This window comes from Megalobrama amblycephala, linkage group LG15 (assembly GCF_018812025.1).
Source record: "Megalobrama amblycephala isolate DHTTF-2021 linkage group LG15, ASM1881202v1, whole genome shotgun sequence".
Lineage (NCBI taxonomy): Eukaryota > Metazoa > Chordata > Actinopteri > Cypriniformes > Xenocyprididae > Megalobrama > Megalobrama amblycephala.
The window spans coordinates 18,517,523-18,537,306 of record NC_063058.1 but is presented as its reverse complement, the minus strand read 5'-3'; the positions used below and the strand labels follow the sequence as shown (position 1 = coordinate 18,537,306).

The 19,784-nt window shown below is 35.1% G+C and overlaps 2 protein-coding genes across 5 annotated transcripts in view; both read left to right on the top strand.

The window, feature by feature from the left end:
• Nucleotides 1-11,797, top strand: part of LOC125247649 — a 31,742-nt gene extending 19,945 nt beyond the window's left edge. The window contains 14 exon segments of the mRNA XM_048159062.1: nucleotides 2,065-2,256; nucleotides 2,726-2,934; nucleotides 3,045-3,095; nucleotides 3,214-3,300; nucleotides 3,394-3,458; nucleotides 3,557-3,679; nucleotides 5,833-5,974; nucleotides 6,064-6,223; nucleotides 6,337-6,434; nucleotides 7,376-7,459; nucleotides 7,599-7,717; nucleotides 7,818-7,964; nucleotides 8,092-8,284; nucleotides 10,254-11,797. Coding sequence (XP_048015019.1) covers nucleotides 2,065-2,256; nucleotides 2,726-2,934; nucleotides 3,045-3,095; nucleotides 3,214-3,300; nucleotides 3,394-3,458; nucleotides 3,557-3,679; nucleotides 5,833-5,974; nucleotides 6,064-6,223; nucleotides 6,337-6,434; nucleotides 7,376-7,459; nucleotides 7,599-7,717; nucleotides 7,818-7,964; nucleotides 8,092-8,284; nucleotides 10,254-10,442 — 1,859 coding nt within the window. The 3' untranslated portion in view covers nucleotides 10,443-11,797.
• A 770-nt stretch (nucleotides 11,798-12,567) lies between these two features.
• On the top strand, nucleotides 12,568-18,361 carry trim35-40 (tripartite motif containing 35-40). Of its 4 annotated transcripts, none has more exons than XM_048159542.1 (7): nucleotides 12,568-12,661; nucleotides 14,400-14,553; nucleotides 14,786-14,881; nucleotides 15,155-15,385; nucleotides 16,861-16,883; nucleotides 17,296-17,414; nucleotides 17,516-18,361. In XM_048159542.1, the coding sequence occupies exons 1-7, from the start codon at nucleotides 12,657-12,659 to the stop codon at nucleotides 18,046-18,048; spliced, it is 1,161 nt and encodes a 386-aa protein (XP_048015499.1). In that variant the 5' UTR covers nucleotides 12,568-12,656; the 3' UTR covers nucleotides 18,049-18,361. The 4 variants fall into 4 exon arrangements, with proteins under 4 accessions (XP_048015499.1, XP_048015500.1, XP_048015498.1 ...); XM_048159541.1 differs by lacking the exon at nucleotides 12,568-12,661 and having other exon boundaries at nucleotides 13,910-14,553; nucleotides 17,516-17,724; nucleotides 17,996-18,361; XM_048159540.1 differs by lacking the exon at nucleotides 12,568-12,661 and having other exon boundaries at nucleotides 13,924-14,553.
• The last annotated feature ends 1,423 nt before the right edge of the window (nucleotides 18,362-19,784 follow it).

The following is a 19,784-nucleotide window of genomic DNA, read 5'->3' as shown; positions in this document are numbered from 1 at the left end:
TAATTTAATCAATAAATTAAATAAGCATAATCATTTGTGACATTAACCCGTTGGTAATTATCTTTTATTAGTTTTTTTTTTTTTTTTTTTTAAGTTTTTAAGATTTATTTTTGCCATTTTTGACTTTATTATAAAGGGCAGTAAGCAGACAGGAAGCGAAGTGGGAGAGAGAGGGGGACGGGAATGGGAACGGTCCACAAGCTATGACTCAAGCGCCATGTTTTCCATCATGATTGGTCGAAGCGCAATGGCGTTATATGCAGGGTTCTAAATTAACTTTTTTGATCACCAGCCAATGTGGCTGTTAACTTTCTAAAGTTACCAGCCAATCAGAATTTCCACTAGCCACTAGGTGAAAATAAGAGAAATTATGAGTGCCACTGAATGCATTTGATCATTTTATTAACATTGTTGGCATGAAAAATACATATAAAGTACAATGCATACAACAAAATATGCACAGAAAGTGCAAACATTTCTATCATTTGAATCACATCATGGTCCTTTACTGCCTCAACTTTAAAATGATTAGTTCCCACCACGAAATTGCTCGTTTTGTTTTTTCTTTTGCGTACATGCTAAGGTGACCAGATTTCTGAAATGGACATTTCCTATTTGAGTGGTCAAAATATCACCGAAATCTCATTTGTTATTAACTATTAATAAAAACGGGGACAATACATTTTTGAATGTTTTTGTTTTTTAATTGTTCACTGTAAACCCTAATAAGTTGAGACTACTTTAATTTTATTATTTGGACTTTTGGTCTGGTTTTAATACAATTCATCAAAAAACAATAACACTGTTAACCAAGCCTAACTAAAAAAGTATTACACTATTTTGAAAAATCACATTACAAAATTAAAACAACATAAATATGAGATAAGATAATAAAATGGCATTTAACAAATATTTTTAACATTTATTATTGAATTTAATATTTTCATTTTCATGAGCAGTTTATAGGCTACTGTACAGAAATTACAACTTTTTAAACGTTTAGCTATTTTTAACTATTATTCTGCATTTTAGACTCATTTTAAGCACTAAGTAAGTTGCAAGTGTATTATTATTTTATTATAATTGTTTTATTTATTCATATCTGAGTGTACCTTCACCTCGTGATACGGTTGAGACGAGTCTGGAAATTGCTGCTTTGTGACTGAGGACATTTAAATAGTCCAAAACAATCCTGCACCTTGTTTAAGCCCTGTTATAAAACACATAACCGTATTACTTTAATTTAACATGAATAGTATGTTACTAAAAGTTGAAACCAATAGCGATGTTTCTTTTGATAACTGATGATAATGGCGCTCTGCTCTGGTCCAGGTTACGTTCTTCATGAAGTAGCGGCGCGCGCGCGACCAAGTGTAGCAGTGTCAGTGTAGCTGCACAGCCCCCTCTGTTGGTGAATATAATCACTACACGATTGCTCTGATATAACCAACAGGCTGCTGTGTGTTGGTCGGGCTTTTTTGCAATGTATTTGCGGGTTATTTTGAACGAGCTATACCCGCATTTGGCGGATTGGCGGGTGTTAATTTAGAACCCTGGTTATATGTTGGCGCGCTGCCCACGAGGCTATCTGCACCGTCTATATATACTGTTCTTAAAGCTGCAATATGTAACAATTTTGCAGTAAAATATCCGAAAACCACTAGGCTAGTGTTATATATTTTGTTCAGCTGACTACTTACAATATCCCAAATGTTTTCAACTAGTTAAATCATGAGAAAATTGCTATTTTAACTATTATAATCCGGGACATGTGAGCGAGTCAGTCATCAAGCTATGCCTTTGTTTTGAATAGACGACAGAAAAACTACATATTGCACCTTTTAATTAAAACAAAAAAGTACAGAATTTGAACACGGGTCATCAAACTTTAGTAAAAGTAATTGGATGCTGTAGCGTCATTTGTTTGCACATCCCACTTAATTTGATTTTTAAAGTAATAACAAGAAATTCATACATTTTAAGTGACTTCAGTGTCTAAATACTTTTGAGGCACACTGCAATTTCAATGTCTATGTACCAAATAATATGGTCTTTTATGAACAGCCCCAGCTAAGCAAGCTCCAGCTCCTCCTCCTGAACCTCCAGCAGAGCAGAAAACAGAGCAGGAGGTGTCTGAGGCCCCTGCCGAGAAAGAAGAAGAGAAAACGAAGCTCCTGTGCTGTAAAGTGAAACCTCAGTCCAGGATTGGTCGGCTTCTGCGGTACCGTTTTCCAACCAGCATCGACCCCTTCACTAGTGAGCACTCTTTCTCTCCTCTCTTCATTGTAATCCTGTGGATTCATCTAGACTTGCCTAAAGCTGTCTACCTTGGAGCTGTCTTGACATTCCATACTTGCACATAAATCTGATCAGTTACTGATTTTCCTTCATTCTTTGTTCGTTTCTCACACCCTTTTTCTAAGCTTCACATTCATCTCTCTTTTTTAAACTTTAATTTGGCAACTAGGCATCAAGTTTATATATTATAATTTGCATAATTTGGTGCACATTGGTGGTTTAATTTATTTAACTTTAATTTATCTTGAGTCATATTTGTTAATTCATTTAAATTATTTAAATGAATGAATACATTTAATATTAATTAAACATTGCAAATTTTAGTTTTGGTTAAAATAAAATTTTAGTGCATCACAATATTTGTTTATTATTTACCATTTGAGTAAAACAAACAATGCAATCTTACATTGCTCTGTATTCTCTGTAGACCTGTTCTACGTACTTTGGCTGTTTTGCGTGTCTTTGGCGTTTAACTGGAGTGCGTGGATGATTCCTGTGCGTTGGGCGTTTCCTTATCAAACACCGGATAACATCCATGTGTGGCTGTTGATTGACTACTTATGTGATGCCATCTATATTCTGGACATCCTGGTCTTTCAACCCCGAATGCAGTTTGTGCAGCATGGGGACATTGTGGTAAATATAGACAATAAAATATGATAATATGTACATTTTTTTTATTTTGTGAAAATGTGTATTTTTTATTTTTTTTTTATGCTTTTTTTCACCCAAAATATTTTTTTTAGAGTGGGGCGAAAGAAATGAGAGATAATTACATCAAAGCTGTACGATTCAAGGTAATGAGACATTTATGCTATTTATTGCTTCATTACATGTAGATTTTTGGATGTAATTTTATGCTCTGAGGTACTGACCACATTCTGGATTCTAAGGGTCTCATTTCCTGTGTTGCAGCTGGATGTTGTCAGTCTACTTCCTCTAGAGCTTCTCTACTTCAAAACGGGGATTAATCCACTTCTCCGCTTACCCAGGATCCTGAAGGCAAGCTGCTACTCTGACCGTTTAACTGGGCTTGGGGAAGATCACTCCATGATGAACTTTGTTAATTCTTTAATGTGTCTTTCCTTTGTGCAGTTTATGTCTTTCTTTGAGTTCAACAAGCGTCTGGAAGCTATCCTGACCAACGCTTATGTTTACAGGTTAGCTGTTAGTTTCTATAAATCTTTGTATTGGGCATTTGTTTAACATTTTATTTGGAGTGTTTATCTTGGTTCATATTTCTAATTTCGTTTATCAGAGTCATTCGAACCACCACCTACCTGCTGTATGCCGTCCACTGCAATGCCTGTTTGTACTACTGGGGCTCCTCATATGAAGGTCTGGGTTTCTCAGATTGGGCCTATGATGGGACGGGAAATAGGTATGTGAACCAACTTTGTATTAGCTTTTATTTACATCAAATTACCATTGATCTTTCACATTATAGTTAAAGGGTTTTTCATGTCCATGGGTCGAAGTGACCCCAAATAACATGATATTTAGCCCCTGGAATGCAAATTTTACATGATATTTAGCCCCTGGAATGCAAATTTTACCAGGGGAACCCACCAAAAATGCGGATTTTACCCCTCAGAACGTGATTTTTGGGTGGCCCCCTTCAAATACGATTGGGCTAGTTTTGAGTAGCAACTAGGTGGGATTGTTGTGAAAACCTGGCAACCCTGCTCTTAGTTTTTCTAAATTAAAATAATCTGTTATTAAATTACATATAGTAAGCAATCAAAGAATGCTCCCGTTACAATCACTGGAGCTGTCAATCAAACAGCGTGAGTTCTGGACTCGTGCCGAAACTCCTGTTAATCTCTTGTTTACATTGCATTGTTAGTTATGATGAAAACATTCGTTAGTGTGCATAAAATCATACAAACATTAAAGATGCCATCGAATGTTTTTTTACAAGATGTAATATAAGTCTAAGGTGTCCCCTGAATGTGTCTGTGAAGTTTCAGCTCAAAATACCCCATAGATTTTTTTTAATAAATTTTTTTAACTGCCTATTTTGGGGCATAATTATAAATGCGCCGATTCAGGTTGCGGTCCCTTTAAATCGCGCGCTCTCCGCCCACGGAGCTCGCGCTTGCCTTAAACAGTGCATAAACAAAGTTCACACAGCTAATATAACCCTCAAAATGGATCTTTACAAAGTGTTCGTCATGCATACTGCATGCATGCGTCGGATTATGTGAGTAAAGTATTTATTTTTATGTTTATATTTGATTCTGAATGAGTTTGAGGCTGTGATCCGTGGCTAACGGCTAATGCTACACTGTTGGAGAGATTTATAAAGAATGAAGATGTGTTAATGAATTATACAGACTGCAAGTGTTTAAAAATGAAAATAGTGATGGCTCTTGTCTCCATGAATGCAGTAAGAAACAATGGTAACTTTAACCACATTTAACAGTACATTAGCAACATGCTAACGAAACATTTAGAAAGACAATTCACAAATATCACTAAAAATATCATGATATCATGGATCATGTCAGTTATTATTTCTCCATCTGCCATTTTTCATTGTTGTTCTTGCTTGCTTACCTAGTCTGATGATTCAGCTGTGCACAGATCCAGACGTTAATACTGGCTGCCCTTGTCTAATGCCTTGAACATGAGCTGGCATATGCAAATATTGGGGGCGCGCATATTAATGATGTCGACTGTTGCGTAACAGTCGGTGTTATGTTGAGATTCGCCTGTTCTTCGGAGGTCTTTTAAACAGATGAGATTTATATAAGAAGGAGGAAACAACAGAGTTTGAGACTCACTGTATGTCTTTTCCATGTACTGAACTCTTGTTATTTGACTATGCCAAGATAAATGCAATTTTTAATTCTAGGGCACCTTTAAAAGTGCTCCCCAGGAAACAAAATAATAAAGTCCCCCTTTAAAGTCCAACTTTCTTAGCTTCAAAAAGTTTTTTTTTTTTTTTTGTAATTCAGTGTTTATTATTTTTGAGAAAACATACTCAAAAATATTGCAATATTATAAAGAAAACTTATTAGACCCCTATACCCTCCCCCCTTCCCTCACCCATCCCGTTGCACTCAGGACTTAGATGGATAAACATGATACAAGATAGAAACAAGGCAGACCGACATACATATAATTATATAAATAAAATGGAATTTAAAATAAATAAATAATAATTATAATAAAAATAATAATACATAAATAAAAACATAAAATAATAACAATAATTATAACAGCAGAAGCAGTAGCTGCAAATTAAGTATCTAAAATTTCTTTGACTGTAGATATCCAATTCTTCCAACTAGACAAAGATACAGTTTTAGCGTGATTTGTCCGTGCAGATGACAGTTCCAGATATATTATCTCCAAAAAGTATGGCATCACCATATTTATGAATGTAATATCATAATCATGACGATTTCTGAAAGGAAAATCCATATAATGTTTTTTTTCCATGATATGACACCTTTAAAATTTATCATTATTTTGATTATTTTGAGAGATAAATAATCACTATTTATGTTTTCTTTGTGAACTTTTCAGTTATATTCGCTGCTACTACTTTGCTGTTAAGACTCTGCTGACCATTGGCGGCCTGCCAGGACCCACAACACTTTTTGAGATTGTGTTTCAGCTCATCAATTACTTTATTGGAGTGTTTGTGTTCTCCATCATGATTGGTCAGGTAAGGCCATTACCATGATGTGAAAGGGATCAAAAGACTTTAGCGTTTTCTTTAGTGTTTAATATTGATTGAGGCTTGTCTTGTGTCAGATGAGAGATGTTGTGGGTGCAGCCACCGCGGCTCAGACAAACTATCGTGCCTGTGTGGATAACACAGTAAAGTACATGGCCTCCTACCGCATCCCTAAAGATGTGCAGAACAGAGTGAAAACCTGGTACAGCTACACGTGGCAGTCCCAAGGCATGCTGGGTAAGACAGTAAGACAGACATCAACATCAAAATGCAATACAGACATTCATCAATAATCCCTCTGCCAAACCATTATCATATGATATAAAGTAAACTTTTGTGGTTTCACACAGATGAACAAGAGCTTCTAGATCAACTACCTGATAAGATGAGGCTGGATATAGCAGTGGATGTCAGCTACAACATTATCAGTAAAGTGCCACTTTTTCAGGCAAGTGCTGGAATACACAACACAACTTTGCCAAGTTTTCCCCTATTTGTAGTCTCGAGGAGACAATGCTAGTTAACTAAAGTCAGAGCCAGTCTGCAGATTTTGGGCAGTCGGAGATGACAGATTTCTCAGAAAATCACATAATGTATGATGAACATTAGGGGTGTAACGGTACATATATTCATCCTGAACCATACGGTACGGATGTCACGGTTTGATTCATGCAGTTAGACGATGAATACAGTCATTATCCGCACTGTCAGGTAAATAATCCACACTCCAGTCCAGAAGGGGGCGCACAGGGTAATACAACAACGTATGCTAACCACCACAACAAGAAAAAGAGCAGAAGAACAGTGCATACGTGAATGACTTGAGCACTTAAAAACAAAGTCCACTAGATAGTGCGAGCTCGTTGAATGCATCTTTCTGTGCTCATGAAAGGCAGGTGTATGATGCCAAGTGTTTTAAAATCTTTAAGTTTTAAAAGTGTATTCCAGTTTTAAGACTTAAAATTCTGCATGAAATTCTAAATGCAGATAAATATATAATAGAAATATAGTAAATAAATCATTTTAAATAAATATTTTAAATATTTAAATAAAAATTACATGCAATAATTAAATTTTTGAAAAAAAAATATATATAATGAAAATATTAAAATAAATATATATAAGCTTATAAATTTTACATTTTATACATATGTTTTATAAATTGAATTGTGCAAACTGTTTGCCTGCATTGGTGTTAAAATGATATATTTTTAGAAGAAAAGAAGAATTTACAAACTAACAAGAAATAAACAAATGAAAAAATAAAATAATTAATTAATATATTAAAAAATAAATAATATATACTTTAGATTTCTGCTTTTAAAAATACTGAGAGAACCCAGAACAGTTCTTTAACCTGCCTTGACTTCTTTATTGTGTCTTTCTCAGGGCTGCGATAGACAGATGATCTTTGACATGTTGAAGAGGCTCAGATCAGTGGTGTATCTTCCAGGAGACTATGTCTGCAAGAAGGCAAGAAGCATAAAGATGATGTTTATTCTACGTAACAGACTTTTATACGTACTTGTGTTTGTGGAGACAAGTCATTGTACCACAGCAGTAAAGGAATATAAATCTGAAATGTTTATCATGTCAACCTCTCATGTAACAGGATGAAGTAGGCCGTGAGATGTACATCATAAAGGCAGGGGAAGTCCAGGTAGTTGGTGGTCCCGATGGAAAGACGGTGTTCGTTACCCTGAAAGCAGGAGCGGTGTTTGGAGAGGTCAGGTAAGGGCGGCTGTATCTAATTTAGTTGATATACTGTACATTGTCTTAAATCCCTCAAGTTCAAATTTGATCTTCGATTCTGTCTGTTTCCCCAATGAAGCTTGCTTGCTGTAGGCGGAGTAAACCGACGGACAGCTAACGTTGTAGCACGTGGTTTTGCTAACCTACTCATCCTGACCAAAAAGGACCTGAATGAGATCATGGTGCACTATCCGGAATCCCAGAAACTGCTCCGCAGGAAAGCAAAGTGAGTGAAAGGAAAATCATCAATGATAAATATTTCACCTTTTTATTTTCATTTTACACTGTGATGATTCAATGATATTTCACAGGGATTTGTTCAAATAATGGTTAACCTGCTGTTTGGCCTTTAGGAAAATGTTGATGAAGGATAAAAAGCCAGCTCAGAAGAAAGAGGAAGAAAAGGAGCCCATCCCAATTATTCCTCCTCGCGCAGAGACACCCAAACTGTTAAAAGCGGCGCTGGAGATGACGGAAAAATCAGGAATGAAAGGAACATGGTCTAAACTGAAGGACAAGACCAACAGATCGAGTGTCTCCTTGCAGGTACATACCTTGTATTTGACCTAGGGCTGGGCGATATGGCCAAAAAGTCATATCTCTGTATTTTTTGGCTAAATGCCGATACGCGGTATGTCTCGGTATTTTCAATATTTTTCTATTTGGATTTAGAAAAAGAAAAAAAAAATCAGTATTTACTTTTTAAAAATCTTAATTTAACGTCCTGTCTAATGTTGTCCTACACATATTGTGTTTATATTGAAAGCTATTAATACAATAGTGAATGTAACCATATAGTCTGGCACACTAATAGGCATACAGTATGTGCAAAAAAGAGAAAGTTTCTTTATATTCTAACATTGTAACATTACAATCTAAAAATAAAAATAATGCTTTTTAAAGTAGAAGTTAAATACACTAGACAAAATTAAAATAAAAACAAAAGCACAGACTAATTAGCTATATATTTATACATATTATTAGTTGCTGCTATCATAAAAATACACTTACTTGTAGGTTTAAAATTCTACATATCGTTAGCCTCATAGCATAATTGCCCAGATCATATTTCAAAGGCAGATATCACAATTTGGCCAAAAAATGACTTGGGCAATTATGCTATGAGGCTAACGATATGGCATATTTATTATTCAACGACAAACATTTTATCAAAATGTGTATTTTAGTCAGAATTATGACGATCCCATTCTATTGAGCTCCGTCTGTTTGACGCGAATGCGTGCGGCGGCGCTCGTTCACTGAAGTCTGTGAAGTTTAGAGGAGAATGAGATTCACTAGCAGAAGGCTTGTCCACTCCTGACAGCAAAATGGAAATATTTGTATGACTTTCTAACATTTACAGATATATTATAGAATATACCTGTGAAATGTAAGTTATGCACTTAGGAAAACACCCCATCACAAAAGCATTAAAAAGTGCAAATATCTGTCAGCACATGAATCAGTCAGAGCATCTGACGGGGCAAGCCGCTTTAAACGATAGGCCTACATGTTAACTATATCTTAATCTTAGTTATTTTTAAAGCCTTAATATTAAGCATGTCTCATGTTTAAGCCAAATTGTATTATGCATTTACTCCGCAGCAGCACTCTGTGACATCCACCGATGTTTTTCAGATGCGCTTGTATAAAACTACTGTATACCGATATAAATGGTATCGCCTCATTCCGTATTGTATATTAAAAATTATTCGGTATATCGTACAAACTCGATATACCGCCCAGCCCTAATTTGACCCCCCAAAAAGTATATAATTAAGTAAGTATTATTGTATATTATATATGAATTATTATAATGTGAATCTATAATAATAAAACTATATGTATATTTATTTTGAGCAGATTTTTAGCTGATTAAAATTGCTTGCTACATTTAAATAGTCTGGTTCAGTGTTTGCTATAGGTTAGTCCTCTGAAACCCTCCACCTCCCCAGCTCCACCTGCCCTTTGAAAAAATATCTAAAATATATTATTATATATTACAATTTACCTCTGAAACCCTCCTCTGGAAGTCCTCTGAAAACCTCCACCTCCCAAGCTCCACCTGCCCTTTGAAAAAATACCTAAAATATATTATTATATATTACAATTTACCTCTGAAACCCTCATCTGGAAGTCCTCTGAAAACCTCCACCTCCCCAGCTCCACCTGCCCTTTGAAAAAATACCTAAAATATATTATTATATATTACAATTTACCTCTGAAACCCTCATCTGGAAGTCCTCTGAAGCCCTCCACCTCCCCAGCTCCACCTGCCTAGATCTGATATGGGATTTATTTATGTTCATTCACTAGAGCTGCGGAATATCTTTTTTTTTTTTTTTTTTTTGATGCATCACAATGCTGATGTGAACGAAAACAAAATAGATTTTTTTAAATGTGTGTGTGTGTGTGTGTGTATATATATATATATATATATATATATATATATATATATATATATGTAAAAATTGTATGTATTTATCACACATATTTCACTTTTTCCCCCATGTAGCGGTCCATCTCTTCTTCTGTGGCGCCCAACTCACCAGTCCATGAACCGCACTCGGAGCAAGACGCAGACACACTGTCTCAAATATCAGACAGCTCAATTCAAATCCCCACGACCCCCACCGGTACTGGAGAAGGGAATGTATTTGCTGAAGAGGGCCCAGCAGAGGAGGAAACAAAATCACAGAAGTAATCCAGCTTCAAATAAAGCAGCAATGAAATAACCCAGACAGCTGAGAGACCATCAAAATAATTGGCAGGATACCATTGTGCTCAGTGTTTCGCACGGGTCGTGAGGTCAGTGAACATCAGGAATGCAAAACTGTCTTCTCATCTAAAACTCCTGCACAGGAAGTTTTCTTTCAGAATATATATAATGAATATAATAATAAGCAGAAAGTAACTTCTTATATATCTCTACCTGGGTTGTCTGGATGCTTTTGTCGGATGTCATTTCTAAGATACTGTAGAGAACGGTCGACTAATACAATTGTTTTCATCTTGATAAATTACAAACATCAGTTACATCGCTAATGAAGGGTCATTGTTTTAATAAAACAGAGCGGAAATCATCCGGTTTAGCTCTGTTTGCTCCTGCTATACAAGACTTAAGTGCCTTAATAAACCCTGATCACTGTCAAGCACTGTACATTCCTTTTAAAACTCAGTATAAACAGCAGTGCTTATAGCTGTATGAGTTCGGGTTCATATATTTTTTGCATTTTGTAGCATTTATGTAAGGCGTCCAGATGTCCTGGTTTATATATAAAGTATATCCCGGTGTCCTGAGAGTTTACTAATAAATGTTCTGGTTTCAGCAGTGCTTGAAACACTCTAGGTCTAAACTAAAGATGATTAATATGCACAAATACACTGTAAGACATTTTCTCTGAATGTTATAAACTGCATCTTTTTGAACTATTGTTATTCTTATCAGGTTGGTTAGTTTCTCTGTGCAACATCTGCCTGCTGTGCTGAAGATAATAGGAGGGGTGTCAAAATGTGAAATACAAGCATTTTGTTCATATCCACATGTAGAAAGAAAAGTTTTTTTGATAAAAAGATTTTACTGCCATTAACAAAATAAAATCAAATGGTTAACAGCTTTTCAGAACCAAGGGCAGATGGGCAGAAGGTTTGAAAATGATTTCTGCCTTTTTTATATAAACCTTCTCTGATGACTTGTTTTCCTCCATGTGTACGTATACAGCAAACACTGGGAAGTTAGTTATGCTTGTTGGACAATCACATGTAAAAGAGAATATGTACAGCTGGACATTATGCACAAGCTTTATTTATTTATTTTTAGTATTATTCACTTGTGCAAATTTTGTTAAATGCTGAAACTTTATTTTATTGTATTATATTGCTGTTGCAGAATGTTTAATATGTGTTTAGTATGTCGGAGCAGCTAAACATTTTATGGCCTGAGTAACTCTTCTGTAAATAATTCAATGACCTAGAGTACTATTATTATTTATTAAAGTTGAGTTATTTGGAATGGCATGGCTATCGTAAATTTGTGTCAGAATTAAACGATTGTATATCTGTCTGTTTATCTGTCTTTGATGCTCCACTGTCTGAATCCTTTCTGTTCTTTTGAATTCTTTTCTCTTTTTACATTTTTTATTATAGAACAAGAACATTTAAACAGAAACATACACAGGATTTACAGTGTACTGCTGTTACACTAATAGTAGCATCAAAGGAAATAAAAAACACAAATTAACCAAATAAATTATCCAGGGATAAACTCTTTTTTTCTTGCATCTTTTATGGAGTCTCAATATATTGAGACAAAAAAGTAATTTTTTATTTGACAAAAAGTAATTTTTATTGTTATAATTGTGATTTCATAACATTTAGATATGAATCCAACTGAAAAAAACTTGAAAAGACATCTTTCAGTCATTCAAATAGCACATAGCAAATAGTGGAGCTCTGCAGCCATCTACTGGTGAAAATGATAGTTTTTTTACTTTTATAACTGCATTTTCCAAAAGATGGGCAAAAATCTTACACTAAACCATGTCAAATTATCCATGTTATCCACATGAATGAAAGTTAGAAATCTGGGCCTTTTATAAAGTGAATTTTACATAAAAAGCTGCTTTTGCATAAAAGCCTATTTAAAAAAATATTTTTTAATTTATTTATATAAATTTAAAAGATATCACAAATCCTCCAAAAACTGCACAAATGTTGAGTAAAAACATTAATAAACAGAATAAAATTACATTGGTTTTTAAAAAATATATTGTTACAAAATTGCATTTTGTTGCCGGGATCTCCAGAGACCCCGAAGACCACGAGTGTAGTCCCTTAAACGAAGACCGCACAAGGGTTAAGACTAGAAAAGTTAATTTCAAAGAACCGATTGAACAGTGGACGGTGATTCTTTCCCCTCATGAGGTAAAGAGTGTTGCATGTGTATGACTAATTCGCCGCTGGTTCCTTTGGGGTTTTATAATGGTGGGTTTCAATTTATGAGTAAAATAAGGTATGTGGTAAACACAACTTGACGATACTTTGACGTTTTGTTCTACAAAGTAATTTACAAACATAATGAAAACGCTAATTTTTGAAGCGGCTATATGATAATTTGTGTTTAAGTAACTACATAAGAACATTTGGGGTCTGGTGAGTATCGTCAAGTTATATTTACCACAGTCCTTATTTTACTCATAAATTGAAAAAAAGTATTAAAATATTACAGATTCTGACGTCATACCTGCACCACTCTATTGCATCATCGCATAGTCCGTGACAACCTGACTCGGCAAAAGGGACATTAAAATAGGCACATATTTATTTTAACTATGTTTTTCTATTTTGTTTTATTAATAACAGTTTATTTATTATTGTAATTTCATATCTCCTTGTTGTAAATAAATTGACTTATAACGAATCGAGCAAAACTGTCATTTTAAAGGGTTAGTTCACCCAAAAAATGAAAATAATGGCATTAATTACTCACCCTCATTTCGTTCTACAGCCGTACGACCTTCGTTCATCTTCAGAACACAAAGTAAGATATTGCTGATGAAATCAGTGAGGCCTCTATTGAGAGCAAATAAGCCATTCAAACTCTCAAGGTCCATAAAGGTACTAAAAACACATTTGAAACAGTTCATGTGAGTTCAGTGGTTCTATCTTAATATTATAAAGCAACAACTTTTTATGTGCCAAAAAAAAAAATAACGACTTTATTCAACATCTATATGGGCCGATTTCCGAACACTGCTTCAGAGCTTCACGAATCGAATCAGTGAATCAGAGCGCCAAAGTCACGTGATTTCAGCAGTTTAGCCGTTTGATAGGAGATCCGAGTCACTGATTCGAAACAAAAGATTCAGAAAGCTCAGAAGCTTCATGAAGCAGTGTTTTGGCCCATATAGATATTGTTGAATAAAGTCATTATTTTGTTTTGTTTTGTTTTTTTGGCACATAAGAAGTATTTTTGTAAGTTTTATAATATTAAGATAGAACCACTGAACTCACATGAACTGTTTCAAATATGTTTTTAGTACCTTTATGGACATTTGAGAGTTTCAACGGCTTTGCTCTCAATGCAGGCCTCACTGAGCCATCGGATTTCATCAACAATATCTTAATTTGTGTTACAAAGATGAACGAAGGTCTTGAGAGTGAGTATTAAATGACATTATTTTCATTTTTGGCTAAACTAACCCTTAAACGGTTAAATGAGTCGGTAAATTGACTCGAGAACGATTTGAACCGATTCAATCCGATTCGTGAAGCATTCAGCATTCGCTGTTCATTAAAGCTGTAGTTCATACGTTATTAGACTAGAGGAAACGAAAGAGCCGCTCTGAAATCGTGGATGAGTTCGTAAGTGTGCGATGAGCTATTTGAGTGAATTGAACTAGTGTATTAGGGGTTACATCGTGCAAGAGATGGCGTCGAAACGTCCGTTTTGCGATGCAGACTTTTTTTGTCCCGTTTGTCGTGATGTTTTCGATCATCCAGTGGTGCTTCCGTGCGGCCACAGTGGCTGCAAAGATTGTATTGAGCAGTACTGGAGAGTCAGTGACTCGAGACAGTGTCCACTATGTAGACAAATATCTGCTAACAATCCTTCCCTTAACTTGGCTCTGAGAAACCTATGTCAAGCATTCTTGGATCACAGGCGCTATCTAGAGGAGCTGTGTGAAGTTCACCACGAGAAACGGACTCTGGTGTGTTGTGATGATGAGCAGATACTGTGTGAGATTTGTAGAGAATCTGAAGAGCACAGAAATCACACATGCCGTCCAGTCCAAGAGATCGCTGAGGAACACAAGGTATCATAGATGTAGAACAGGGGTGACCAATCCTGTGCCTGGAGTATCAACCATGATACTAAACCAGCAAATAATGATCTTCAGAGCACTTGACTGGTGTGTTGGATCAGGGCTGGATATGAACTCTGCAGGAACAGGATTGGGCATTACTGATGTAGAACATTTTTGTGATGTTAAGAAAACTTTTGAATATTGAATATTCTAATAAACAAGTCTAATGTCTTTATTTTAGGCAGTTCTGCTAGGTAAACTTGGTCTCTTGAAGGAAAAAATGCATCTCATGAAAGAAGTCAATGTTGAGAATGATTTTGCGGGGATGAATATACAGGTATGTGTAAGATTGAATTTGGAAGTTTACAAATGTGCTTAAAGGGATAGTTTACCTAAAAGAAAAAAAGACATTACTTGCTATCATGTTGTTCCAAACCCACAAGACTTTCGTTCATCTTCGAAAAAGAAGTTATTTTTAATAAAATTTGAGTGATTTCTGTGTCCATTTAGTCTATTTCACTGAAACTCTGAATAACGATTATCCAAGATATTATTATAAAAAATTTTTAAATGTTTTTTTTTTTTTTTTTTTTAATGTGAATCATTTTAGGGCCAGGCTACCTATTTGGAAAATCAAATAAAGGATTCATTTAAGCATCTTCACCAACTTTTGGATGATGAAGAAAAAGCCATGCTTAATGAACTAAAACTGGAGAAGGAGAAAAAAATGGAAAGTCTGAAAGATAAAATTGAGAAGATCGGTGAAGAAATCGGCATGCTCACCACCATTATTAAAGACCTGAAAAAGGAGTTAGATAGTGGGGACATCAGAATAATTCAGGTTAGCACTTCATTTTGTCATATTCTGACATTTTACCCCTCCTTCCACAAGCATGATTTTTACAGTACAGGGGCCGTTTTCACAAAACATATTAAAGGAACACGCCACGTTTTTTGAAAATAGGCTCTTTTTCCAACTCCCCTAGAGTTAAACAGTTGAGTTTTACCATTTTCGAATCCATTCAGCCGATCTTCAGGTCTGGCGGTACCACTTTTAGCATAGCTTAGCATAGTTCATTGAATCTGATTAGACCGTTAGCATCTCGCTCAAAAATGACCAAAGAGTTTCGATATTTTTCCTATTTAAAACTTGACTCTTCTGTAGTTACATTGCGATTTTCTAGGCCGATATAGCTAGGAACTATACTCTCATTCTGGCGTAATAATCCAGGAACTTTGCTGCCGTACCATGGGTGCAGCAGGCGCAGTGATATTGATAGGCAATGATAGGTGCAAATTGTATTGAATGACGGAGAATAAACATGGCAGTCAAGTTGAAAATAATCCTATCGTCGGCATTGATAACCTTGTGAGCAGATCGGTTCAGTTCGAGTTCCCCTTCACACATTGCGAATTTTCAGAGAATGCGGTTGTGCATTCTGAAAATTTATGGGTGTGAGTTCGGTTATAATTTGCGGTTGTCACTCCTGTAAATAACCGTTTTCTGTGTGAACGTAACTGTATTAAGGACTCAAATACAGGACTGACAACCGTATTTTGCTGCTGTGTGAATGTGACCTTGGTGAGTTGGCTGTATATATAAATATATGCCTCCTCTTGAGCTGATTAGATAGACCATTTGAACATACTCCTCCCGAACCTTGTTTATAAAACATGATCATTTGAATTCTTAAATTTCTTGGGATGCAGACATGCAAGATGCTGACAATTAGCTGAACATATACTTGTTTAATTAGAGACACTCAGCCAACATTTGAATATATCAACATTTGGATTTTAAAACCTTTATTTGAATATAGCAACATGATACTTCGTTCTACAATATTTCTCTGATTAAATCACTGACAGAGACCCCTCCCCTATCAGCCAATCACTGTGTGCATAGTTAGTAAGCGTGCTGACATCATCCATAGCAACAAGGTCAACCCCCCCTTACTCTTAGCTAAGACTTATCTCTATTCCTAAGTAAAAGTTGGTCTCAGCAGCTTTGTGAATAGGTTTAAGAGAGAACTCATAGCTAAGAACTTTTATTTAGGAGAACTATTAGTGGTAAGAAAAAATGTTTTGTGAATACAGCCCCAGATGTACAGTAAAAACAAATTGAAAAGATATAGTGCATATTATTAATAATAAATATGTTATACAATTAATAAAAACACTGCAACTATTTACAAATGTATTAACAATAATAAAAAAAATATTTTCCATACATTCTAACTTTAAAAATAATGCATTAAACTGAATTTTAAAAAATAACTAAAAATGAACTCTTCCTATTTCCTACATTTTCAATAGAACTTCAAGGACACGCTGATGAGGTAAGCAGGGTTTCTTATGGAAGCTTTTTTCTAATGGAAAAAAGGTATTTGCGACTTTTTTTAAATCACAATTACAAGTTCAGGAAAAACTCAGAAGTCTGAGATATAAATTTGCAATTCTGATTTTATTTCTCATAATTACCATGTTTTTTCTCAGAATTGTGAGATGTAAACTCGGAATTGTGAGGAAAAAGTCATAATTGTGAGATAAACTCGCAATTAAAAATGGTAATAGCGACTTTTTATATCAAGTTTATAACTCGCAATTCTGACTTTTTTTCTTGAAATTTGTGAGTTATATCTCACAATTCCAAGAAAAAAACTCACAATTGTGAGATATAGTCAGAATCGTGATAAAGTTGATAAAGATTTGAAGTCAAGCATCAGTGCTCTCCGCTGAATGTTTTTCCAGAGCTGAGTGCAAATTTCAGGATCCAGAGATGACTGCGGGTGATCTTATTGACTCTGTCAAGTATTTGGGCAACTTTAAGCTCAATGTTTGGAGGAAAGTCAGACGATCTATCAGTTACAGTAAGTCAATTCATATAACAATTCAAACTCTTGTTAATGCACAAAATACAACCTTTCTTTTCAATCCATGTCATTTCTGTGCTGAAACTCTCTTTTGATAGGTCCTGTGGTTCTGGACCCCAACACAGCCCACATTTACCTCACAGTATCTGATAATCTGACATGTGTGTGGTATGGATTTGAGATAACTGAGCCGATTCCGGATAACCTGGAGAGATTCGATCGTTGTCCCTGTGTACTGGGCTCTGTGGGCTTTTCCACAGGGACACACACATGGGATGTTGAGGTGGAACACAACTCGTCCTGGATGGTAGGTGTCGCCACAGAGTCTGTCCAAAGAAAAGGAACCAACTGCTTGTCCAGTGGAGTCTGGTGTATCGGACTTAAAGATGAAATTCTTAGTGTCACAGATCCTCTGGAGTCACACGTCCCACTACTTGGATTTGAGAAACCAGCGGCAGTGAGGGTGAAGCTGGACTTGAGTGCAGGGCGGCTGTCATTCTCAGATCTTCTGTGTGAGAATGTCTATCACACCTTCACACACAATTTCACTGAGACCGTCTTTCCATTCTTCTTCACAGATTGCCATTACCCTCTCACTATTTTGCCTGGGGTCAAGCCTGAAGAGATCTGAAGAGAAGAACGTTGGCTGTTACGTGGTGTTCTTGATTTCCTTATTTTACATTGTTCCTTGTTATTGTTATTGATATGGCCTTTGATTTTAAAGGTCTCTTCAGTTTGTACTTTCAGGAATGTTCAAAGTTAATGTGGGTTAAGTATGTTATTGTTTCTGGTACTATTTTATGTTATTTTTTTTAATTTAATAAATGTTTGAAATGTTTACAAGGAAAATCCTAAGTAGCAGAACATTCTAGAAAGATGTTTTGCCTCATGTTTGTGGAAAAAACCTTTTTTGATGTAGAAAGTGTGTGGTGCATGTTAGTGACAAAATTAAAATATAACTTTCTACAGCTTCTTGATTGTAACTCTTGATTAATGATAAATTAATTAGAACAAAAACGTGTTTTTGGTAGGGTTATAAATACACATTTATGAAACTAGATTAGGAAGATTTATTATTGATTACACAATAATAGCAAATTTAATCAATGCCACAATAAGCCAAGAAAGACGTAAATCCACCACTTCAATTTATTTTCAAGAGGTTTGCCATTTTGCAACATTATTATCAAAATGGGGCAGGCAAACAAGAGTTAAAAACAAAATAAAGCAAATTTATTTAAAATGAATAAAAGTATGCCAAAATGCTTTTTTTCTATAGTTAGTTAAATACATACATTTACGGAAGAGAATTAGGGCCAAGCAATAATTTAAAAAAAAACCCATCTCGAGATTAAAGTTGTTAAATTTCGAGAAAAAAAGATCGTTAAATTTCGAGAAAAAAAGTCGAAATAAAATGTTGAGAATAAACTCATTAAATTACGAGAAAAAAACTCGTTAAATTTCGAGAAAAAGTCATTAAATTACGAGAAAAAACTCGTTAAATTACGAGAACAAATTCGTTAAATTATGAGAAAAATGTCGTTAAATTTCGAGAAAAAAGTCGAGATAAAATGTTGAGAATAAACTCGTTAAATTATGAGAATAAAGTCATTAAATTACGAGAAAAAGTCGTTAAATTACGTAATTTAACGAATTTGTTCTCGAAATTTAACGACATTTTTCTCATAATTTAACGAATTTGTTCTCGTATTTTAACTTTTTTCTCGTAATTTAATGACTTTATTCTCAACATTTTATCGACTTTTTTCTCGAAATTTATCGAGTTTTTTCTCGAAATGTAACAATATTCCGTATAAATTCATGTCAAATATTGACATTAATATTATTAGAGTGCATTAGAGAAATAAAGATGATTTATATGAACCCATTTATATACAAAAAATGTTCAATCTTCGGCTACAGTAAACCTAAGTTACTTGTTTATGTATAAACATTATTATTTTTTGATTTTTAAACTCGAATTCCAGAGAGCAACATTCTACATTCCGAAGCATACTGTGGCGTCACTGTGTGGTTGTCGCTATATATCGAGTGAACATCATTTTGCTTTAGAACACCTACAGCGAGAAACAATTTCACAGAGAACAACAACTTCTGTCTACAAAATGTTTCAAGCTGATTTAGGGTCATCCCTTCTCATTCGCCCGTTACTGCCATTAACCATCAGGCAGCATCACCGTATGCCGTTGCAGTCAGTGCGTTGGGAGTCTGTGAAGCCAACTGTCCAGACACCCACTCACATATCACTTATGGTGATTGGAAACAAGCATAAAATTGGTCTGAACCGACCTAACCAGACAACGCAGGCGAGAATTTTAACTAACGTTACAACTGAAAGGCCACACT

Bases quoted from the DNA above. Each gene is read 5' to 3' on its own strand.
- trim35-40 (XM_048159540.1), top strand. From the start codon at position 14,167: ATGGCGTCGAAACGTCCGTTTTGCGATGCAGACTTTTTTTGTCCCGTT. The intron at 14,882-15,154 runs GTATGTGTAAGA...GAATCATTTTAG, and splicing joins TTGCGGGGATGAATATACAG to GGCCAGGCTACCTATTTGGA. The intron at 15,386-16,860 runs GTTAGCACTTCA...CATTTTCAATAG, and splicing joins GGGACATCAGAATAATTCAG to AACTTCAAGGACACGCTGAT.